Source organism: Phaenicophaeus curvirostris, chromosome 2, assembly GCF_032191515.1.
Source record: "Phaenicophaeus curvirostris isolate KB17595 chromosome 2, BPBGC_Pcur_1.0, whole genome shotgun sequence".
NCBI lineage: Eukaryota > Metazoa > Chordata > Aves > Cuculiformes > Cuculidae > Phaenicophaeus > Phaenicophaeus curvirostris.
The window spans coordinates 67,363,514-67,389,228 of NC_091393.1; the positions used below are offsets into that span (position 1 = coordinate 67,363,514).

The following is a 25,715-nucleotide window of genomic DNA, read 5'->3' on the forward strand; positions in this document are numbered from 1 at the left end:
CTCTAGGGTGTAAATCACTGCTTCCTAAAGCGTATCAGAGCTCATTGGAACAGGCCAGATAAATCCACAGCTGCTCTTCTCCAGTAACTAGAACAAGGAAGCCTCTGGTGACTTGCTCAGCCATGGGTGCCCACAGGCAAGAGAGGCTGCTGGGTAAGAATATAACACTGGAGACTGGCATCAGCTTCCTCCAACTCCACGCTGAATTACCTACTGGCTTAAACAGAAACTTCCAGCTGGATACTGGTCAATCGCCAGTTTGCGCAACTACCACCAGTACTTTAGGGGAGCAGTGTGGTTTGGTTTGTTCTTTCTTTTCCCACCCTCTGTTTCCATCTGGCTGATCCCAGTTTGACTCAAGGGGCTTCAGTTGCTTGAGAAATAGTATTTTTCATAATAGCAAGAGGCAGCAAGATAGTCTGTCTCATTTCCAGTCGGTTAGAAATTTGAGGTTGGTCTGGAAACAAAGGATATAGAACACACTCCAGCTTTCAGAAAATCTCATCTGTAAAGGATCACATTATGGAAGCCAATAGAGTTACAATCAATTATAGAAACAGGTCACTAAATATCTGGTAAGGTGAAAAATGTTTAAGAGCACTTTATTTTGTGAAGACTTACTTTTTAAAAACAAGAGATTTATCTACACTGTCCCAGTGCTGCTTACATTCATAACTCCTAACTTCATTTTGAAACATCCTAGCTTAAAAAACCAAGAAAACATACTTCATTTTAAATTTAAACCAATATCTGGTTGCTACTAATCAGTTGTGCTGTCTCTGAATCCTGTTCTGGACAATGGTTATCATCGATATTTGTGGACAATGATACATGAGTCATTTCTTATTTTATGAAAGTGATGTTATTAACATACCCGTTTTATTACGCTGAATATCCTTTCGAAGAAGATAGTCATGGATTGCATAGATTAGAGTCTGCAGTATTAAATGTCAGTATGATTATGAATTTTAAAAAGCATCTTTTCTAAAAGTGACTACAAAAACAAGTTCTTACTTTTTGCACTGACCTTTTCACATAGCATTAAAACATAGCCCACAAAGAGCAGATCTGTTTCCGTGACTCAAAGATTTGACTGCGCCATTTCAACATTTCAGACATTAAAAAGACAATTTCTGGAAACAGAACTTCTGATTATAATTCAGAAAATAAAACAGAGTAGATGCCAATGTGATTGACTGAGGCTTTTCAGCCAGCAGCACCCAGCTAGCCATCCCCCCAAGCCTTTCCTCCCACCCCCAGGCAAACACAGGCAGCCAAGGGGCAGCAGAAAAGTCACTACTGCAGCACTGTGTGCTGCATCAGAGAGATGGTAGTTATTTTAAAGAAAAAAAGGAAATTCTGAAAAGCAGCACAAAAGGAAAAAAATGTTGATATCGGCAAAGGAGCTCAGTATGAAATAAAATTTTCTGCTCAATAGATTCCACACTTTTAAGTAAGTTTCATTATTACAGTAAGAAGCAAGGACTCAACAAGAGCCTCACTTACTTTTCTGTTAGGTTTTTTTTTTTCTTGTAGACAGCCAGAACCAGCACACCCAACCCTCAGAACACGCTGAAGTTTACTACTGGTGAGAGGTGAACCACCTCTCTCAGGACAGACCAAGTCAGGGTAGAGATACACATGTTTTCATCTAAAAGAAATGTCTCAAAAAGACAAGGAAAAAGAAAATTTATGAAGTTTCAGTACAACAGAACTGTGAGCAGAAAATTTAAAAAATAAACAGATCGGCATAATTTACACATTTAAAAACTATACATTTCATTCATAAATATCTTCTCATTAATAGCCATTCCAAGTTAAAACATAAATATTCAAGTTGGTATTCAATTTTACATTTTATCAGTTCATGTGAGTCCTGTAAGGATCAGTTCCTTCTGCTCAATGCAGTCACATAAATGGTCTTCACCAATTGGTTGTGCAAAGGCCTTCATTACCTAGTTTGCTGTAATAAAACTTTAAAGTTCTGCAACTCCCTTATACTTGTGGAAAGCCTGTAAAACAAAAACCCCTGAAGTGTTAGTAGGTCAACCGTGAAAGAGAAGCACAAATCATCACTTTCCACAGGGGCTTCTTGTTTGGTTTTTTTTTTTTACTACAATCTGGAAGACGAACCAAAATACTACTTTCCCTCAAAAGATCTGAGTCTCTGTGATATTTACATAATCTGTCAGAGGGATTAGAGTTTAGAGATATTATATTTTCCCATCATCATTTAACCTCAAAATCTTTAATCTGAGATAATAAACATTAATTACATTCTTTAAACAGACCAAATTGTTATATTCAAGATCTGAGGATCCAGCATGACAAACAAACAAAGCAATTTCTACGCATCTTTTAAAGCTGTTAAAACGTTGTTCCATCACTTGAATGAGATAACTACTTCACCATTTTCAAAAAATTAATAAAAATTAAATTTTTAACAAAAAATTCCATTATACACAAAAAGACAAAAGCCTAGGGGCTAAATGACAGCATTAAAAAAAACACCAAGTATTTTTCTTCCTTTTCACTACTTTCAATGCACACACACTTGAAACAAAAATTAAAAAAAATAACCAAACCGAACACCTCTACGCATTGCCCAAAACTGAGGAGACAAACCCAAAGTCTAATGCTTAAGACTGTTTAAGACTTAAATCCAGCTTTCATAAGATGGAATTTGAGGTCTGACATAGAGATTAATTGGATAATTGGTAATCAGCACTCCACACACTCAGTTTGATGTCACTGTTTATCGATATCAGTACAAGTAATTCAGCCTTTAAAAGCTATAGCTACATGTACAATACAAACTTTCAACAGACCCTGTGTGCTGAAACGTAAGTTTTACTCTTTTTCTACTACACAAATTATGAAAACTTACCTTCCAAAGGCATTTATAAGAGCAACTATTTCTTGACGTGTGAGTTGAAAACCTTTTGATGGGCTATTCTCAGGAAGGCTCTGTATTTCTTTCTCAGAAAACAAGATCTTCAGAGCAGTTCCTAAGCCTTGGGTCTATAAGAAAATATTTTAACATCAATACAATCACTCCTTTGAACTCTCAGAAAACAGTAGAAAAGTTAAAAAAAAATTACTATTCCATGCAAACTGTGGGACCAATTCTTATACACTGACACTTCCCCAACCCAAAAAACTGCACACAAACCAGAACATTAATGCAAATGGATGCCACCAGTTGTATACCATGTTAAGTCACTTAAGAATATTTGTTTCCTCAGCTACACCCCCTCTTCACCCTCAGATTTTTAATCTTTTTCTCAGGCACACTGGATGCATATGAAAACAAGCCTGCTACAACACTTCCAGCTTCTTCTCCCCCCTTACAGTAGAGATGCCTCACCACTGCAGAAGCTATCGGATCAGATCTCCCCTTTTCTCACCCCTTCCAAGCCAAACTAGGCTTTTATTCTGAGATACTACAATCCTTCTGCTTTTCCCACCTCCAGTCCCAGTGACAGACATTGCACTTTAAGTTTCAACCACCATTTCCTATACAGAACTAGAACAGAAGTTATTCTTATTTCTCCTTTTAATCGGGCAGCAGAAACCACTGGATTTTAACACAAAGTGGTTGAGGCTGGCTGCAACAGAGTTTTAGTTCAGGAAATCTGCCCCTATTTCATTTTGCACAAGAAGGAAAAATGATAATAGATCAGAAGCATTAACTAGGACAGGGTAGGCAGAACTCTGGAAATTCAGCAGAGACCATCAAAATTGCTGTTACAAATTTCTTTGAAAACTGAACTCTGACAAGCTTGATGCTACAGAGCAGTTCAGCACCCCACAAGGCACCTCAAAGTAACAACTATTCTCAGTCTGGACTTAACATTAGCCTTGAGGGTTAAACTCTTGTTCTCCATAAAATAATGGATCTCTAGAAACTGACATTCAGTTTTTCAACTCTCAGCTTTACTGTGTGCCTTGCAGTACTCTACAGTTATCTTAAGATCACATTTCTAGGCAGTAACATCTTTAGTCTCCTTTTAACAAAGAAGGTTCCCAGTCCTTCAGGTTCCAGTGAAGTTTCTGAATCTAAAAGAAAACATGTTATTCATTTGCTGCCTGCTCCATAAATTATGAAATTTTTCCTTATGCCACAATTTGTGGAGATAAATCTCATGCTGAAATTTCTAACAATTAAACAAGTGCCGTATTTCCAGAAAAGCATCCCACAGGTGATCCTACAAAGCTCATGTGATCACTGACTACAGATAAGACAATGACTACCAGTAAGACTTTGTCATGAAGCGTCTGTTCTAAAGAAATTTTCAGATGATACAAACTATACCTCTTAGTAAATGAAGCAGCTGTTGACTAAGCAAAATAAATCACTTTTAAATTTATTTTTTAAAAAGTTTCATATTGAACTAAACATAAGTCTGTTTTTAATATATAGGTAAGGATCCAGAACAACCATGTGCAGAGAGTCTAAATGCTAAGGTAGCAGGCATCCTGTCAAACTGAAGCAGATTCTTATTTCCTAACCCACACCCCAACACACACACAAAAGAAACTATACCTGCAGTTTGCCCCACAGCCTGCATTTATCACATCCAACACAATCCATTATGCGGGATATGTTCTTGAAATGCAATCTAAATTCTTCCTATTGGTTAAAAACAAAAAGTCAAGTTAAAGTACCTCCTAGCTTTACAAAAACAGAAGGTTAACTGACCTACTACCACTAGCATATCAATTCTTTGCTACTAAAACTGAACAAAACCACTACCATATGCAGTCAGGCCATAGCAAATGGCCATGTAAAGCCAGTTTCTTGTTGCAAGCCACTGCTAGTAGATAATGCCTTGAAAAAACCTAAAAATTCAGGATATGCAGGGTAACACTTGTACTCTATACACTGAGTTTCTAACATCTTGCTCACAATTTTCTGAGTTCCAAGCGCAGTGTCTGTGTCCCAGCCCAATTTTCCTTCCATTATTCAAACCCTTTGGAATCAACTTACATTTCTGACAAACAGGCAAACAAATTAAAATTCACAAGATTTTTGCCTGTCCAAAGCTATGGGTAGATTGCTGCTTTGCTGCTTCGGTAGAGCAGAACCAAGCATAGCTTTACATGTTTAGTATTATATTATGTTATGGTATACTATATAAGACTTATTTTTTTTTTTTAAGCAAATATCATTGCGGGGTTTTGGATGCTTATGTGAAACAAATACTCTTACTTGAAAAACAGCATTGCATTTACTGGTAATACCATTTCAACTCAGTTACCTCACCACAATCCTGATGGCAGACCCAAGGGACTAAAACAGTCCGCTTGGCTCAGAACAACGCTTTGCATTCAATTATTATAAAGCAGATTACAAGGCATCAGTTATAATTCTGTAATTTTTTCTCCCTGCCTTTCCTACTCTCAGTAGTGTGCTTTTGATAGGTAGAGAGGTTCTCTAAAATAACAACTTAATTTCCAAATGGATATTTTGGATGTCATACAGAAAACTAGCTTTACCTTCAATGATTTGGCTCCTTTTTTATCTCCAGCAAACATGGACTTTTCATCAAAGTGCATATGGAAGGACCTAATAAAGACAAAATGCACAAAAAAACCCCACAAATGCTGGCATAAACTACAGTGTTCCATCAAGGCTGGCAAACAGCTGATGCCATCTGTGTAAAATACCTTTCAGAGTTCCTAGTCTTTGGAGAACAGCTCTTCAAAAATTTATTGATAGGTATCAGGTTTAGTATTCAATCCCTGTAACCTGAAACCTGTTATTTACAGTTTTGTTGAGAGTTTTCTTCACTCCATTTCCACTGATCAAGACTCCTTTCTAATACACAGTGAACTTGTCCTGATGCTTGCCTTTCAGTTGATGGCTGTCTGACCACATCTCTCTCCTCATACCACTCTCCTCCCTGTCATCTATGCTCACTTGCAAGTAGAACTGAGATTTTCAAACAATTGATTAAAAAAAAAATCCCTTATGCCTTACTTTGTATCCCTGAAGATATCCAGTAAGAGAGCTTTAGATTCAGCATCCTCATGGCCATTTCCAGTGTAAAGGTCAACAACTGAGCGTTCAAAGTACGGTGCAACTTTTGACAAAGCACGCAGCTCTATCAAATATAAGAAATACAAGTTTTTGAGCCTCCTTGGTCCTTCCCCTTTTGTTTCAATAGGGTCAAAGCGGCGAGTGAACTCTTTCACATTTGGTCCCCAGCGAGGCTTTCCCCAGGTTTCTACATAGAGGAAAAAAGGGTAGGGGGAGTAAAACATGCATATTTAGAAAAATAAAGCAACTAAGTATACATAAGAAGTTTCCAGAAATAAATCCAAACATATGTTACAGATATTGTAGTATTTCGTTCAGCAATTTTACCGACACTTAAATTACCTTCAAGAAGATAATTTGCACACAGATGCAAGTTGATGCTAGCATGAAGTCCGGAAATTAGTTTATAGAACACTCTCTTCTCAAGGCAAAGACCTGTCCAGAAAAAAAGATAAACAAACACCGAACTAAATACTGAAATACCGTATTGAAATAAATACAACTTGACATTGCAGCGATGCAAGTCTCTATCATTTAACCTTCAAGAGTTACAAGTACTTCCACATTGTTAATATGCCCTTATATCCATCACAGGAAAAGTTTACCTCTTATATTTTTATAATAAAGTACTAAGAATGAAATTTGCTTGGTATTTTAGTGTTCTAATAAATACAGCCAAATAAGCATCTGGTCAATTAGTACAGATAAACTGCCACACAAAAATAAGATGCTTACATTGTTTGAGTAATTAAGTCAAAACAGTCTTGAATTTTGACAATCTGGGAAACAGAAATGTACTGTGACCCATCCTAATTAGAATTAAAGCTGTCACTGAATTAGTGACCTTACAGAAAAACATCAGAAAAACTCAGACAAACTTATGGCATTGGAAAAGAGTACGAATACGTCTTCCCAGCTCTACTGTACATTCACTGAAGAATTAAATGCAGAGTCAAAGCTTGCCGAATATTATTTTGATGGATACAGGCTTTTACAGCATAAACAGAAACGTAAGGGCACTGAGTGGCCAAAATATAATTTCAATGCAGAAATCACTTATAGTACCACTTACATCCAGAAACAGAGACTACACTCGCAGTTTAGGAGTTTGTTCCCTTCTCAAAGTTATGTTTGGGTGACTTGCCCATCACTTCAGTCTCCCCAAACGGAAGCAGGAAGAGCTGATGGTGAAGCCTAATCTGTGAGGCTGAGATATGGCCTCATTTACTGTCTGTAAAAATGTTTTAAAAAAGCATGTAAATTCGTATGCTTTCCTACAATAGCATCAGTTTGAGATTTTCAATTAGATATGTAAAGGCTTATGAAAGGCAGAATAAACTAAGTTGAAGATTAAGTACATTCAACTCATTTACGTTTTTACACACCTCCAAAATGTGATTTTGATTCTTACTGTAATAATAATTTCCATTTAAATATGAATAAACAGAAAATGGCTTCACCTTCTGAACACATGCTGTACTTCATGTTAGTTTATATACTGGGAACAGAACCAGTAAAACTTTAAATGTTTTTGAAGCCTGTTTTCAAATAAAAAACCTTAACAACATTACTAGTAATCATGTCCCTGCTTAAATGTTTAAGATGTGCAGAAAATTCAAAGTAACTGGTATTGAAGTGAACTCCCTTGATAAAAGATGAAACACGGAAGGGTTTAAGGACTAAACCATCTAAACAAATTAGCAGATTTCCAAAGACCCCCAAGAAAAAAAAAATATTCTTTGAACGGCACTCTGCACAATTTATTAAAAAGTACCTACACTATGAAAAATATTTAAGAAGAGAAAAAAATACTGTAGTGTTTCTTCTAGTGAATTTAACATTATATCAATCCACCCGAGAGATTTTACCTTCTAGCCATGTGTAAAAAGATTCTCCTGTAAATACAAAATGTATAATTAAATAAAGAATATTAATTTTCAACATTAAGATACCATTATATTCCTATGCATACTAACATTAGCTGTCATCTGGACATAAAGCTATATGATTTAACTAAAATGAGGATATGGCCCTGGAGTGGCCAAACCTTGAGGCTAGTTTAAATCTGTTTGGGTCAGAATAGAAGAAATACAAGAATGAGCGTGACTAAGCGTATAAAAGTGAGCCTGATTATATGCACCAGTGGTGAAAGACGTGACTGAAGAGTGTCATCGTATCTGACAGTCTTTACCTTGACTGCTGCCTGAAGGTTTCCTGTAGACGTAGGTCTCTTGCCTAAGAGCTTTCAGTTGACTGAAAGATCTAAAACTTTCTCGCTGTATACAGACCAAACGCTTTTTCCCTCCGCCTTTCCAAAAATCAAGGAGGACATTCAAGAAAGTACACAAAAAACTGCCCCTCTTCTTTTAAGGGACTTGACATCATTATCAGTGGGGCTCTGGAGGAGACTCAATAATCCTTAAAGTTATGCAAATCTAGTTATATTGCCAATAGCATTATCACAATACACATTCTGTTACAAAGACAAGAACCAACAACAGAACTGCATTTTTCTCTAATGCACACCTTCTCCTTACTCCAAGTATTATCCAAATAAAACCATTTTCTTATCAACCCTCTGCATAAAAACATAAAACTTTACTGCTGTTGCATTAAGGCAGGAAAGTGAATAAACAAAATATCCAAAACTTCAAAGCGTACTTCATTTCTGCAGGTCAGGCAAAATAAGATGACTTACCATCATCTCCTCCTTTGAGGGGAAAAAAGAAAAAAGTCCATAAGTATTAAGATAATTTCCACAGCAAAGCAGTAATCAAACAGGCTTTACTACTAACACTGAAAAAGGGGAACAAACCTCATTTCATCTATAAAAGAAGTTTACTTCCCATCCTCTTCAAGACTAACCACATTGTTATAAGAGTCACTAAGAATCTGAAATAGTAGCAGTTGATTTACATATTTGTTGAAAGCTACACTTAAGCTTTAAAAAGACTGTTGAGAAGTCTTCCTTCAGTTTACGTTATTCAACAACCTGACTAGTGCTCTTCTGCAATTCTGATGCCTGAGTTAAACTGCTCTTACAGTTCATTTTATTTGTGTATACCAGTAACCTATTATCTCAATATTTGTAACTATTAAAAGCTATCTTGATTTTCTAACATGCAATGTGTTTTCTAATTCAATTTATTGACTAACAGTTAATTTTAAAGGAACTGAGCAACACTGACAGGAGGAGGCTGATTCATCAGGAACACCAGATTACAGTTTTCAATTTAAATTTGAAAACTTAAAACCCCAAGTCATTGGCATATTTACTTTTTTTAAAAAAAACATTCTTGTAGATAACTGAGCCTTCCTAACTATCCACTCTTTCTTCAAGTAACGCCATTATTTGTACATTTGTAATACACTAACATTATAGATATAAATTGTACAGCTGCATTACACCAGCACAATTCTGAGGGAAAGTGATTAAACTAAATGCTCTAGAAAAAAGAGACAAGGGAAGAATACAACAGTGATGAAATTTTTGTTGAACTTTAACTCCTTCCCACCACACTGGAAAATTACTATGACATTTTACTAAACGGTTTAAGATTTATTTTAGTTTTCATGTTAGCTCCCGACATTAATAAGCCTATTTGTATGCATAAGATTAATCATGCATGTAATCAAGTATCACAAATCTTAGTCTAAATACTGAAAATGGACAGCTACTTCTACACAGGAAATTAAAAAAGCAGAAAGCAAATCTACAAAGCAAAGATTAATATTGTTAATATTATTAATGTTAAACTTGTACTGCAGCAGTCACTACATTAAAAGAACTGCATTAGAAAATAAAATAGGCAAGACCCACCCCTGCTAGGCGCCAGTGGATTTAAAGGACGGTAGACAGATCGAGGCCTAGAAAAATAAGTAAGAGAACACAAACATCACTCTCAGGCTAAACTGAAGCGCAGGTAGAAGAAATAGGCTTCCTCTCCCTCCCAATTACTTGAAGCAGTTTTCTTCGTAGATGCTGTTCCACACTCTCCAAGCAGAAGGCCCCTTGTATCCAGTGTAACGTTCCGGATTCAGCAGCAAATCCACATACTGTGCATCTGGAGATCGCTCATCTAAATAGGAAAACTTTCATTATATTCTAACCGAACATTTAAACATTATTCAGTTTAAAAAAAACAGTCACAGAATTAAACAAGAAGTCTCATAATACTATTCTGTCTTCCAGTTGGATTCTACATAACGCCTTGTAAGCAAAAAACAGCAATACACACTAACTAAAAAGCTCAAACGTATATAATTTATTCCAAAGTCTCTTGTGCAGCCATAATTTCTACGATGTCTGAACATGTTTTATATGGCTTCAAGTCCACCAAAACCACTTGTCATGCAATGTGTTCTCCCATTCTATATTAAGATATAACAGTGTCTTATTTCAAATTCAGGGTTTCTTTCTCCAGCAGCATTTGTCTGGGGAGGCTGCTTCTTTGAAATGGATATACTGCTACAGGAGCTTCTTAATAAAGACAAAGTCAAAAAAGTGCATCTTGTAGTTGGTACATATTATATATTTATTAGCTGAATCACTTTTCCTTACACAGACACCCTTGTATACTGGCAGAAAGTCTAGATCACACTGCTTAGTGGAACTAACTTTCAGCATATTGCAGAATTCTGTTGGTTATGAAAAGAAACATGTTATTTAAAAGCAGCATTCAACAAGTTATACCCTCATCTCTAAAGTTCACTAAAACTCAGGCAACACACCCAAAGAAAATTGTGAAATGGTACTCCCTCTGCTTGAAAACTCTGTACAAACAGAAACTTAACTTCTGAGCTACAATCAGTAAAATGCAGGAAGAATTCCCTCTTCTCAGAAACTGTGTCAAGAGCAACTCTTACTTAAGAAAATCCACGCATAATACAAGCCAGCAGTCCAGAGACTTATCCACAGGAATAGGCCAACAAGTGCCACCAAGTATGTCCTCAGATGCCAAAAGAAAGGTACAGAAACAGAATGTGAAAACTGCTCTAAAAAGAAGAGATGATTCTGCATGAGCAGTTAAGCATCACTTCAGCAGTAGTAGCAAAAACAAAGAAAAGGGAAAGACACAAGATGCAATACAGTGAGTGCCAGATGGGACAAAGTCAAATTACAGCTTGCTTTATTTCTTTGGTAGCACGGCTCATCTAAGCAGTTCCTATGTCTCCTGGTCACTTCAGGTCTCCGCCTTTCCTTCTTGCTATCCACTGAGTCTGTGGAGCGGTGCAACAGAAGGACAGAAAACTGACCTGCGTTATGAAGTTTTTTTCAGCTAGATCAATTGCCTTATCCAGTTTGTCATTAAGCCCAACAAAAAGCTACTGAAAGGTAAAACTGGTTTTGTGCTACAGTTGAGTGAATTAAGAGTACTCTCATTACGAGGAAGAGAGGAGAGGAAGAGAACAAGAGTTTCTGCCTCCCCCAAGTAAAGTTATTTTCTCACCTCTCCCCACTCCAGTTCACAAACTCACCTGATAAGCCAGTTCCTGCTATTTAAGTAAGCTGAATCAGTTTACCATGCAGAAAGATGCACACCAAAGCAAAATAAAAAAAGCACTGGCAGACTGAAACATCTTGCATTAAGCCCTAAGTCTTCCTAGCATGGAACGTGTTCCAGGGTATTTATTAAAAAGGGCTTTAGCAGTCATTCCTGAACTTGGCAATTCTCATGGTTATCTGAAAAACATTCCTTTGAGCTTTCAATGTTACAAGCAACACAAGTAGAGCAGAAAGAAGACACAGAATGTAGTATCCCAATGTTTTAACAATAAGGAAGTATTTACAAATATGGGTGAATTTAGTGCAGAGATCATTTGGAAAAGCAGCAAGGCTGGAAGGGGAATAAACTCAGCCCAAGCATAGACAGTAGAATAGGAACAAAAATAACAGTAAGAACTGAATCAGGTGCAAGTGATTTGTCTAATATTTGTGCCAGATGCAACTCTTCAGTGAGAAGCAGCTTTTTTTAAAAAAAAATGTATATATACATATGCGCTAAAGTCCTCCCATTTACCTTCTTTTTTATTTCCATAGTTTCCTGTCCATTATACTAACAAGGATAATGGTGAATGTGCACTGTGTAGATCACCAAATGCCCCCTGTAAAAAATTGTATTCTTTGCATGCAAAATGATATGAACCATCACTTCTCCATTTAGCATAAAATTAAAACTTCTAAAAATTATTTGCAGAGAAGCTATGATCTTGACAGCAAATAAAACAAACACTCTGAAAAAGCTTAAACACTTTACCATCAAGTTCACAAAAATGATCCTGCGAATCATCGTATCTTGCCCAGTCAATGAAAGCCTCCTTACTCTGGTTACTGAGGGGAAGAAAATACATTTGGTTTAAATAAACAACACCAATAACAGCTACTGAATTAAATACAATCCACATACAGTAGCTAACTTGGAACTGAATCCTGAATTACTATAGCTGACACTTGAGAACATATGCAGTTACTACTTGTTAGCTGCATAGATAGTCAAGCAGGCATCAACTGCAATACTTTAAAAAGTCATTTTAATGTCAAACATCAAGAAAGATTTCACCACCATTATTTGAACAAACTGTGTTCTGGCAGGGACTTCTGTTTCTTCGGTAGGAGCTTAGTAAAACACTGCCGTTGCACACATTTTCAACACTTCTCAAAGTACTATTTCAGCAGCTGTCACTTGGGGAAGGGGAGGAAACATCGTATTTTCTTAACCTGTACTTTGAACAAGAACTACAATATTCAGCCTTGCTTTTTAGTGGAAGACTGGACATTCCTGTGTTCAGTTCTGGGCCACTCACCACAAGAAGGATGTTGAGGCTCTGGAACGAGTCCAGAGAAGAGCAACAAAGCTGGTGAAAGGGCTGGAGAACAGGCCTTATGAGGAGAAGCTGAGAGAGCTGGGGTTGTTTAGCCTGGAGAAGAGGAGGCTGAGGGGTGACCTCATTGCTCTCTACAACTACCTGAAAGGAGGTTGTAGAGAGGAGGGAGCTGGCCTCTTCTCCCAAGTGACAGGGGACAGGACAAGAGGGAATGGCCTCAAGCTCCACCAGGGGAGGTTTAGGCTAGACGTTAAGAACAAATTCTTCACAGAAAGGGTCATTGGGCACTGGAACAGGCTGCCCAGGGAGGTGGTTGATTCACCTTCCCTGGAGGTGTTTAAGGCACGGGTGGACGAGGCGCTGAGGGACATGGTTTAGTGGTTGATAGGAATGGTTGGACTCGATGATCCGGTGGGTCTCTTCCAACCTGGTTATTCTATGATTCTATGATTTAAACACCCCTTCTAAGCTAAATGACTATGAATATGACTTGATTTAAGCCTTTTAAATAACAATGGTATTTCACTCATCCTAGCGTTTTCAAAGGTGTACTGTACCAGAGAGAAAAGCACTTTGAAGTTCCCTCACTATGAACAAACAGTGCCAAAAGCTGAATGTTTTCTTCCACGCATACACGCAGCACAGAACCGCTGATGCCACACTACTGACAGCAAAACGTAAGCAAAGTTAAGACTGGGAACTCAGCTCCAGGGTGCAGTGAAGCACCTTGAAATAACAAAAGCAATCTATTCTGCTTGATCGAATTCTAGCTCAATTCTACAGATGCAATTCTTTAACAAGATGCACTTCTAATTTTCTGCCATATCACAATAGGAGACTCTATAGTCGGCATTAGTCAAGGAAATTCTCCAGTAATTAGGCAAGATTTGATAATCACAAGAAATACAGCTGATAAAGGAAAACAACCCAAAGACATAGGGATGATGCACTACTATGTAGAGAATGTAGAAGTTTGCCTACAAAGCACAAACTCTTCCTGCTCTTGCAGGATGCACTACCTGCCCTCTCCCAAATTTGTCTATTCTATTCTCACAAAAGGCACTCTCTTTAGCTCTCCATATGTGTGCTCAATCTTTTTTTCACCCTGCAGGAATAGAAGAGAGTTAATAGTTTTTTATTTCCCCTAAAACCATTTGGATAAGGGCTCTACCCAGTTTGCTTTAAAACACTGCATGCCAGGCAGAAGCAGTTGCTTCTTCATGGCAGTCCCATCTTGTCAGTGACAGAAAAGAGTTTCAACATCTGTCAGGCAGAAATACTGCAATCCAAAGACAAGCAGTGAAGAACTGACATTTCTGTTCCTGCTTTTTTAAAGGTGGGGAATCTAGTAGAATGCAAGCTTTTCGAAGTGGTGTTCCACACACTTTCCTACTCAGGGGCAACACCATCCTGCAGAATTCCTCCCCTCAACCTTGACTGTGCCACACAATAAGCAAAATCAGGGGATTGATCCAAGCTAAAAATAACTTTGCCAACAACAAAAGTAACATGCAAGCTCCCTGATCTGGTTCACTGAATGATGAAAAAGAGACAAATCAGTAACAGAGGGACAGAGCAGAACAGAATTTCTTAATGCAGCACAGCGATCAGGGACAAAAATCAATACTGCTAAATAATAGAAAAAGGTAGAAGTATCTGCAAGTTTCCTCCAACTCTTGATGCTGCAAGATACCTCTTTCAAATCATATTAAAGTGTACTCTTTTTAAAAAAAAAAGGAAAGTCTACTTATCACTTAAGTTCTTTACTTTCAGCTGTCCTTGCATCATTTCACATTTACTTTCTAATGGGCTATCGAAAGAACGAAGAACAAAACCCAGCACATTGCAAAAGCAAGACAGAAAAAATTAAATGCTCCTTTGTTACTATTTTTGTACTACTGTAAATCACAGCATACCTTAAGGTACTGTTAACTGCTCCCAGCTTGTTAGCTTGCTCACAGTCTTCCAATTCTTTGGAATTATTTGCCGCTTTTGAATACTGCAAGAAAGTTCACATTTAATATACAAATTAATTAACCTAAAATCCTTTGACAACAGATGCCTTCAAAAGTATTTCTCAGTTTAGCAGTGAATTGGCTAGTACCAGGGAAAATCTTCAGGACAATTTCTTATTTCTGTTTTCCTTCACTTGATTTTATCAGGCCAATTTCACTCTGTGCATTTAACTAAAACAGAAAATTCAACTAAAAATGTAAAGATTTGTTTGATTTGTCTTTTAAAAAAATAGAGTTCTAAAGTATTTCAGATACTTAGATACATTGTTGTAAAAGGCTTTGGGAAGACAAGCAGTGTCACATCTACAAACACACCTTGGATTTTGCTGGCATAATAATACTCCAAGTTACACTGGTCATTTCAGTAGGAAATATTACTTTTGGCCATTTCCCTCTCATGTTTCATTTAATCCTATCTGTTAGTATGATTCAGACATGCTTAGGTCTGCAAGAGAGGCTTTTCAAGCTGAACTGAAATTTTCATTATTTCAAAGCCAGAATTGAAGTATTGAACTCTGATTCTACAGTATTTTTGAAAAAGTATTCCATTAAAATACACTTTTACTATTAGAATACTTTCAAGGAAAAATCTGAAGAACTAAAAATTTATTCTACAATAATATGGTTATGTCAGCAGGGAATTTGTTAAGTCTGTCGGCTTAAAGCTCAGAAAAATCCTTCTAACAGTTTTGGAACATAATAGACAGTATCAGTGCTCTCAAAAGATAAGCCAACTCAATTACCTATTTTAGCAGGAATTTGGGTTGGGTTTTGCATGTGTGTTTTCTTTTGCAGACTGAGTCTTAGGTTTACAAAAACTTCTACCTTGTCACAGTCATTCAGAAATACAGAAATGAATTTAATGTTAAGCAACTGATTAACTATATAAAGCTAAACTGCTGGCTTCCCTTCACTCCAGGGCACATATATCCCAACATGAAGGCTTACTACCCAAAACCAGCTAAAAAAAAAAAAAAAAAAAAAAAGGCGTAAGGTAGAGGCTTTGGTCAGCCCCACAGAAACAGTAAGCAACAGTAATAATCTGATAAATTTTAGGAGAGAGAATAGTTCATTTCCAAAGACAGACTTGTGGTCAAGATGCCAAACTCCTCTTATTTCCCACACGTATTTGGAGAAGTTACATGGTTTCTTATCTGCAACGCATGCACATCACAGAAACATAGAGCAGCCCAGGTTGTACAGGACTTCAAAAGATCATCCGGTTCAACATTTCATGGGAAAGTGAGATTAGATGAGATTATCTAGCATCCTGTCCAGTCACGTTGAAAATATCCAGTGATGGGGACTCTACCACATCCCTGGGGAGGTTGTTGCAGTAATTGGTTGTTCTTGCTGTAAAACAATTCTTAAACCAAGATAAAGCCTCTCCTGTAGCAACTCGTAGCTATTGCCCCATGTCTTCTCCATGTGGCTTTTTGTGAGTGGAGAGACCCCATCCTCCTTGCAGCTGCCCATTAAGGACTGGACTGCTGTGAGGAGGTCTCCAGGAAGAAAAGACCTAACTCCTTCAGTCTTTCCTCACAGGGCATGCTCTCCATCCAGCCTTCTGATTTTTTTTTTGGCCCCCTCTTTGGACTCTCTCCAGTCCCTCCATATCGTTTTTGCATTATGAGGTCAAGAACTGGACACAGTATTTATTCCAGGTGCAGACTGACAAGTGCTGAGGAGGATGATCATCTGTCTATCTCTGCTAGAAACGCCCCCTGTCGATACAGGCCAGGACCCAATTTGTCTTTGTTGCTGCAGCAATACACTACTGACTCATGTTCAGCTTGATGACCACCAGGACCTTCAGGTCCTTTCACCAAGGCTGCTCCCCAGCTGCACAGATCCCAGCATGTATTAGGTTCTTTGGTTAACGTTGCCCCAGGTACAGAACTTAGCATTTGTCTTTGTTAAACTTCACACACTGCTCTTGCTGACCCACTCTTCTAGCCTGTCCAGCTTTCTCTGTAAGACAGCTCTCCCTTCTGACATGTCCACCTCATCAGCCAGTTTGGTGTCATCAGCAAACTTGGTGAGGGTGCTTTCAATCCCATCATCCACAAACATGCTGAATAGTATGGGGCCTGGTATTGATCCCTCAGGGAACCCGCTTGTGACAGGCTTCCAGTCTGAGTGAAAAAACATTGATTACCACCCCCAAGTGCTGCTTGTTAGCCAATTCCTACCTATCCTGCAGGTCACCCATCCAATCTGTATCTTGCCAGTTTGTCCAGTAGAAGGCTGTGGGAAACAGCAAATACTTTGCTGATGTCCAGGTAAATGACATCCACTGCCCTCCCCATGTTGACAGAAGAAATTATTTTTTTGTAGAATACGATCAGGTTAGCATGGCATTATTTGCCTTTGGTAAATCCATGTTGCTTTTGCTCTAATCATCTGCTTTATTTGGTTTGTAATACTTTCTAGAAGGACTAATTCTATTACTTTCCCAAGGACTAAAGTAAGACTAATGGGTCTGCAGTCTCCTGGGCTCTAATAGATGCGTGTGAAATTAGCCCTTTTTCAGTCATCAGGAATATCCTCCGATGTTCATGACTTTTCCAAGATTATAGATGGTGGCCTTGCTATAACATCAGCTACTGCCCTTAACACCCTGGAGTGGATTCCATTGAGGCCCATAAGTTTATGTGGGTTGAGTTCTCATAAGAAGCCATAGACCTCCACTACTACTGTGTCAATCCATGCATTGTTGTAGCTACGCAATCCTGTGATCTGGGTTCAGCCATACTGGAGAAGACAGAGGCAAAAGAACCACACCACAATACTTCTCAAAAAAGAATGGAATTAATTAAAACTGTCCACAGTAGTAAGCAAGACGACTTGCTTGAAAAATACATTTGTCAGAATCAACACAAGGAAAAACAGCAGAACCTACTGAAGGCCAAAGTAATGAAGATGATTAAAAAACCAAAATAAATTAAACCTTATTAGGGTCCTTGCCCATAACAAATAATTACTCTGGAAGGAACTTCTCACTCAATTTTCTTGGATTTGCAAGGTCCGGAGCTCATTCCTTAGCATTATATGGATGTTAAATGGAAAAAATCTGAACAAGGAATGGATCTGACCTAAAATGAAAGGGATACTGCTGATGAAATAACATACTGAGATGCTGAAGCAAACGTTTTGCACGTCTAGAGCTGCAAACCAATCCCTACCCTGAAGTGGAAAAATTACTGCCAAGAACACAGTCCTAAATGTAAGGTTTCAAACAGAATGATCATTCAAGTCTAAACACATTTCCAGGCTTCACTATTCTCCATTGTTTAACTGCAACAGCTACTGGATCAGTGCTCCGAGACCACTCACGAGATCAGGACAAAGTATCTGTTCCTGCAAAAGCAGTATCTCCTAAGAGCAGTTTCTGGAAGAAAACAGAAAAAGAAGCGGGCAAGAAGTAAAATATTAAGTTAAATGTTGTAATATTGAATTACTGCACCCTGTCCCCTACTTTAAAGATTAACACAACAGCTGTCATGTCTCTAATGTCTGGCCCCACAAAATCTGCACACCATTCAAATGAAACAGGACTATGGAAAGGGAATTTGTGTCTCTCCAGCACCATTTCAAAAAGCTTATGTCGGTGCCAAGAGTCAAGAAGAGATCATCTATTGCTAACTGCATTTCTGCAGGGAAGCTGTGCAAGCGTAACCCTGGTCTTTGTAGCTCAATAAGCTTTCAAAAGAACTGTTCTCTCTATGGTTCACCAAACAAACAAAAAAATCCCCCACAAAAGCCTAAACAATTCTAGAAGTTCATAAACTCAACTACAATAGGAGAGAAGGGCGATAGGAAACTGCACAGAAGCCAAGCACTTAGACCTCAGAAAACATCTCTGCAGGATTCTAGCATAAGTAGAATCTACTCAAGAGATTACAGCTCTCATCATTAAAAATATGCCTTTGTCTTTTTTTCACCTTTCCAAGGCAGACACTATTAGGATGAAAGAGAGAAACTGGACAAGTACATCCTCAGAGGAAACAAAACATTTTGGTTTTGTTTTTTTTTTTTAAAAAAAAGCAATACTTTAAGAATAGTCTGTAAAATGCAGGACTTTCCCAAAAGCACAGGCTAATAGCACAATACTTGCATAGTATTGTGCATAGAAACAAAACATTGCATAGAAACAAAACATTCATACTAAGATAAGTCTGATGTTTCCTTAAAAGTGATATCATATAAAATTGTTGATCTTTAATTTGTTCCAAGATCTTTAACTGAATCATAAATAGTATGAAAATGATGTAGTTGAGATTTATGTCAGTCCTGATGACAATTTTGCTGCAGCAATATTTTGTTTTCTGATATAGAAGCAGCAGATATCAGTGTCTTCGTCCTACTACAGATTAAAGGTGCAGAATCACTTAACTTTCAGTACTGTAGCTGGTTGCAATAACCTGCAAGGCAATTCAAAGGAAACAACCATAGCAAATATACCAGGTTCCCAAAGAAGTTAACCCAGTTTCTTCTTTGTGGCGAGAGCAAAACGTGGCTGATTTTTCACTTCCAAAGTCCAATTCAATAGACTCATATGAAGTACCTTAAGAACACCATACTCTTTGGCTACTAATTAACGTCTTACTTATGACTCTCTAGATTAATCAATCAGGAAGCTCAAATACCTACTACGAGAACCCCTTCTAAAACACTCTCTAAAGACTTTAAAACCTTCTTTAGGAGGCTTACTGTATTTCAGGAGTCAGTTTCTCTACAATCAAGCTTGAAAGAGAACAAAGTCAATGAAAATCCGAACAAATCAATTAAAAAGAGAACTGGCAACAGATTATCCAGCTAAAACTCAAGATCTTCAGCCCAGATGTACTGCCAAAACTTTCCCAGAACAATTACTGCTCCTTGTGCTGAAACAGTGAATGACAGATATTTAAGTCATGTCAGTGAGAAAAACGTTTCTTCTCTGATCACCAGAAACCTTTAAATGAGGAAGCACACCTTACTTCAGAGTGAGCTTACCAATATCCATATAAAGAGAAGACAAGACCTCCTCCTGAGCTGAAGTTTGGACAGAGTTGCCTTCACTGTTTATGACACACAAGTCCATTCACAATGAAGTATTACCTTTAGCAATCTTCCTTGGCATAAAGTCTGAACCTAGCTCCAATGATTTATGATACAGTGAATTACACCTAGGTGAGATCAGCAGCATCTCTGGCTGCCCAGTAAGGTGGGAAGTACTGGGGAGGGGGGAGATATGATAGTTAAGAAAAAACAAGTATGAGTCTACACCACAGCCAAGGCAATCAACAGGACGATCTCTCATTTGGGCATGATTTTCCCTTCAACTGCCAAAATGCTTATTCCTGGGCACTGTTTGGGATTTGGATGTGGGAGTGTGTTGTTTAACTTTTTTTTCTAGGCACATATACCCTTTTTACTGGTTTTGCTAAGATCACTTGGTGATCTAGGAAGGATGGCTTGGAGAGAACCAAGCAAGAGCCAACAACATAGACTGATACATTAAGCTTACACTTACCACTTTGGCCTAAATTGTCTTTAAGCTAATGAACAAATCATCTTAGACTATTGACCTGCTCAAGATCAGACATGGCAAAACTATATTCATATTTATTTTTTTTTTTAATACTAGAGGCTGCGGTTATATATGATTCTTCCAAAAGGCTGCAGTGCTATGACATCTGTGCGTCTTGGCCTATAGCTTCATAGAAGGTGGCCTGTACTGACACAAACGAAGAATTTTGCATGAGGCGTTCTCTGGCCATGTGCTGCCGGCCCTGGTCATTCACCGATTCAGCCTGTACCAGCTCTTGGATGACAAACGCAGAATGACACAACAGTACCAGCTGTGTCAGAAACACTATTATACATAAAAGTAAAAACATAAAGCTGCATACATGATCTGATCAGTTAAATTAACAATTGCATTGCTATACCAAGACTAAAGGTTTGTAATAAAAAGCCACACAGCTACTGTAATGTTAAAAAAAAAAAATATCAGAAAGAACTTAGAAAGTCAATGACCACCTACTTTATTAGAGCTCCCAGCTTTAATCCCAACAGGTATTTTGCTCTAAAAAAAAAAAAAAAAAGAGAGAAAGATCAATCCACCTGGCTTTTATACTGTTCATAGAAATTATTATGCTTGATTAAAATCTACAAATCAAATATCATTCCTACAGAGGTTAAACCAAACTCATTTTTAAATAATTAGCTTGCTCCTTTATCTTTTCAACATGCTATATCCAAAACAGTGCTAGAGTTTAGAAAAGACTCAAGTTATTTGTTTTATTGGCAAAATGTCACTGCAAATTAAAGAACTTTTTAATCAAACAAGCTTTTTCTACTTTATATTATTTGATCCATACCTCAGGACAAGGCTCTACATGGCAATCTTTGATAGAACAATGGCCATCATCAGCCCAAAATGGGCATGGTCTCTTCAGGTTCACCTAAACATACAAAACCAAAAGTTTACAGTCAACAGTCACATAGGGCAACTCTAAAACACAGAGCTCTCAGTACCAGGCAAACCCTTCACAAAAAAAGAAGACGATACAAGAAAAAAGGGTTAGATTTCGTACTACAATCATGGGAAGCTTTGTCGGGGGGTTTAGTTGGTTGGTTTCTTTTAACTACTTTCCTTCTGAGTACATAAGCTGAAACTTGCTGCAATGGTATTGTTAGTGATAATGGCCTCCAGTGGACACAAACTCATAGTACATTAAAGCAAAAATTAAATCTCTCACCACTAATTTAACTTCAAAGCAGTAAATAAACTACTAAAAAGAAGGCAAATCAGACATATGCAGCTCTAAAATGGTTGTACTTACAATCAGTTGTATTGGTACTATACTGATCAAGAAAATACATTTAGTAGAGGGCAGATTAGTGAACAACTTTACTGATTCAAATAAGTGCTTGGATGATTTCAGATTTTAAGCAATAAAACCAAGCAATCACTACTACACATCACAGCTAGTCAAGGAAGAATGAGTATAATAATGGCCTCAAACTAGAGAGCTTCCATAGTACAAATATAAATAATGAAGAGAAAACAACTCAGAAACATTTCCAGCAAATCCTGTATTGATTAGTGCTCCTACTTGTCATCAACTGGCACAACAAAAGCAGGGAGTATCACATACATTAGTGTCTAATACACGGTAAGAGATTCAAACACTTCACTACATTTCACTTGGATCGTCAATGCTAAAGTCACTGAAGAAAAATATCGTATTCTTTTACATTAGCCTTAAACATACTAACATACAAAACAACAAACATTACCAATAAGACACTTTTACCTTGTCACTTCTAAACTGAAGACTACAGACTAAAGGTTGTCTTGTATGATAACCAGAAACACTGCAGAAGAGCACCATCTTTGAAATCTAACATTACAAATAAAATACCAAGCATTTTTCCCCTCAGTAGCAATCACAATTTCCAAGATAGTTTTATAAACTTTTAAAGTAATAAAACACCCTCCACAACAACAATTTTTTTTTTAACTTTGTTTCTCTTTAGCAGAGCTTGTATTATTTTTCTTTGGTTGATAAACACTATTCATGAAGATATTCAACTGAAGTCACTATTTATATCCAAGAAACTATATCTTGAATGATTTGATGCCTCACTTGTTTGAATTGTTGCAGATATTGAATTTGACTCTGTCTTCAGACACAGTGGTAATTCTATGGAACATATTGAGAAGCTAAGCCTGATAACACAAGGATGGCATCAGGCAGTTTCAACACTAAAAAATTAAGAATTATAAATGTTCTTATAAGAATAATTTAAATCCATAAATCTTGTCAGAAAATTAATCCTTATTCTAGCTTCTGAAAAAAAAACCATACAAGCTGTACAGTAAATTAATAGTCACACATAATAAGGAACAGTATTCATGCTATACCTAACAGGTTAAAAGATTGAGACTGAACACTTCACCAATTCAGTCTTCAGAAAAACATGTCGTCCCCTTATTTGTAGGAACAATTTTCTAATTAATGTAATCTTTAACCTATACTTGCTCTTTACAGAAGGAGAAACACAGACAGGAAACAAAGCCTAAAGGTCTAGTACAGTAGCGCCAGAGCAGCCCCTTAAGCAAAAAACTGGCAACTAAACTCCAAATCCTATGCTCTCATGGACTTGGAAGTCTACTGCATGTCATACCTGAAAGATTCCTGCTATGATAAAAAACCCACTACTCAATCTTCTAATTTGGAGAAAACCTGAAATCACTGAACAGTCTTGAACAATTACTCCATTAAAAAAACCTTTATGCTTTGAATACATTTAACTTGCAGAGTAGATTTATACTGGGTCAGTGATTTGCTCTAAGTGGCCTGCTTTTGGGGGGAAATACAGTAATAGAAGCCCAATAGCTACACTTACTGAATTGTCAAACCAGAGCTTCAGCAATAGTAAAAAAAGGAATCAAATTCGGTTTTTACCTCCAGCATTATACATAATATACCAAGAGTAACAAAAACTAGATCAATGAGCCACAATACAAACAATCTAAGATTAATTACAGCCAGATTTTACTCTCCTTCCAGTCTAGTCGCTTAATTTTGACATCAAAGAAAAATAAATTATGTACCAGAAATAAACAACCTTTAATGCCTGACAGAAAAATTATGTAGCAATATATGCCCAAATTAAAGCAGAATAAAAAGAATTTCCTCTTCAAGTGTTCTATCATTACCACAAAAGATCCCCAAAGAGCAAAACTTAATGTTTGACTTCTTCAGCTGCCCTTATGAAAGTCCTGTACCAATCCTTTCAGCAAGTAAATTCCTTCTGTATTTTCAAAATACACGTTCAAAGACAACTGCTATGTAAGATGTGAATGAAAGACTGGTTTCCAGGTTTCCATTTTGATGTAGTTACTCAGCATGACTAGGAATTATAAATGCAGCTTTAAAATGTTAAAGAGATTCCTCAGTTAAAAAAAACCTAATGACATTAAGCAGATGGTACAACTTCTTTGGAGTGATGACATCTATCTTCTAGTTACGGTTCTAGCCATGTTAACGCATACACATTAAGAGCTGAGACTTCAGGTTGTTTTTCCCCACTCCATTTCCTCCATTCAATTCACAAATTCCATCCCTAAGGAAAACACACTAAAATTTTATAATCTTTTTCACTCGTTCACTCAATTGTTCACACTTGCTTTAAATAAAGCACAAAAGTGTTACATTGCCTTAAGAGTTATTATATAAAACATGCCCCCCCAACAATTGCTACCAAAAAAAACACCAAAAAAAAACCCCAGCTAACACAGACCTTCTTGAAAATAAACTCTATGAAATGCTATCACATTTAGGAAGATAAAAATAACTAAGCAGTCCCTGTTCATACAAAGAGGAATACTGTAAAGAAAAGAATAGTGCTGTCTAAACTGCAGATTAATTCAGAAAGAACGCCTGCAAATCACAATACATCAGTCCCAAAATGATTCAAAAGCACTAAAAAACAGCGTGCACACAAGTACTTGTGAGACAAACTGAGGCAGTATAGCACTTGTACTTTAATCAATACCAGTCATGCACTGACAAAATAGAACATCCTTCCACTTTCTTCAGGGTCTGATGTATTAGATTCCATTATTATAATTTAGAGTATTATTCAACACTTGTCACAGATTAGATTTAGTTATCTAACTTGCCACAGTTAGATTCCCTGTCACAAGGCTTCCATAGTTTGTGTGTTTTGATGTATAAAACTAGATGGAGACAAAATTATTTATTCTTTTCTTTCTTTCATTGAGAAGCATTCTGTTATCTAGAAACCACCTAGCACAACAACTTCAAGAAGAAAAGCTTCTTAGGCCTTTAAAGAAAAACTAGTTAGTCCATTCAGTATTATACATTAAAGTCGGAGTTCTTTTATGGCTGTTGAACTAGTAACAGTAGGAATACTGTGGCTGTAGTTACGAGAGCTTATGATCCAAATTTCCTTTACAAACTAAATTCCTTCAGAGCAGGAGTGTTTTCACTCGCAGAAGAAGCATAGTCCCCCTATGCTTATTCAGTATTTACCTACACCATAGCTGACCCAGATGATCATTGCATAACCTCACAAGTTCCACATCCATCTATGTGCTTAGTAGTACTTCCATGATTCTGTGCAGGAACACGTGCAGGGACCTCTTATTCAGAGGTGAAAGGGTAAAAAACTTTCTGACTTATTTACTCAGTCTGCTTGTTCAACACAAATTCTTCCCTGTCACAACTGAAAGTACTAAACACATGGTGATGGGTAGACTGCACACTGGCCGTTGTATTTGCTCATCTATTGGGAAGATTAGTAGAAAGATGAAGTAGGATTACAACACACCATTAAAATACGGTCTGCAGAACTGCTACTGAAATGAAGATTAGCTCTAAATTTGCAGGATGAAATTACTTTTTTATGAAACCTTGTATACCTGTTGCTGCTCTTCTTCAAATATTTTGTTTTGTATCTCTCTGTTGCCTATGGAGAATCTAATTACCACTCCTATGTGACTTATTATCACTGAAGTTGCACATATCTTGTTTCACCTGAAGAGTGAAGTTAGAAATGTATCATGTAGCAGGAGGAGATTGAAGGTGAAGTTACACATAACTGCTTGCTCAGACCAGAAAGGGAAGACTAGCGCATTTTTCTCCTTCCCCACATTCATAACCTCATCTTGCCTGAGTTCAATACTGATCTGACTCCAGATCAGCTAGATAACTTGCTACATCCTGGGGGAAAAAAAAAAACCAAACAAAACAACAAACAACAAACCAACCACCAAACCCAAATCACCAAACTAAAAGTCTACCAGGTTA

The 25,715-nt window shown here is 37.3% G+C and overlaps 1 protein-coding gene across 1 annotated transcript in view; it reads right to left on the bottom strand.

Annotated features, from left to right (window-relative positions):
- Positions 1 to 370: 370 nt before the first annotated feature.
- ERO1B (endoplasmic reticulum oxidoreductase 1 beta) overlaps positions 371 to 25,715 on the bottom strand; it is a 31,303-nt gene continuing 5,958 nt past the window's right edge. Inside the window, exons 3-14 of the mRNA XM_069852382.1 lie at positions 21,252 to 21,335; positions 20,915 to 20,956; positions 14,785 to 14,867; positions 12,301 to 12,374; positions 10,002 to 10,122; positions 9,864 to 9,910; positions 6,386 to 6,478; positions 5,984 to 6,230; positions 5,500 to 5,569; positions 4,547 to 4,633; positions 2,888 to 3,021; positions 371 to 2,012 (exon numbers count right to left, since the gene is read on the bottom strand). Coding sequence (XP_069708483.1) covers positions 1,952 to 2,012; positions 2,888 to 3,021; positions 4,547 to 4,633; positions 5,500 to 5,569; positions 5,984 to 6,230; positions 6,386 to 6,478; positions 9,864 to 9,910; positions 10,002 to 10,122; positions 12,301 to 12,374; positions 14,785 to 14,867; positions 20,915 to 20,956; positions 21,252 to 21,335 — 1,143 coding nt within the window. The 3' untranslated portion in view covers positions 371 to 1,951. The remainder of the gene's footprint in view (positions 2,013 to 2,887; positions 3,022 to 4,546; positions 4,634 to 5,499; positions 5,570 to 5,983; positions 6,231 to 6,385; positions 6,479 to 9,863; positions 9,911 to 10,001; positions 10,123 to 12,300; positions 12,375 to 14,784; positions 14,868 to 20,914; positions 20,957 to 21,251; positions 21,336 to 25,715) is intronic.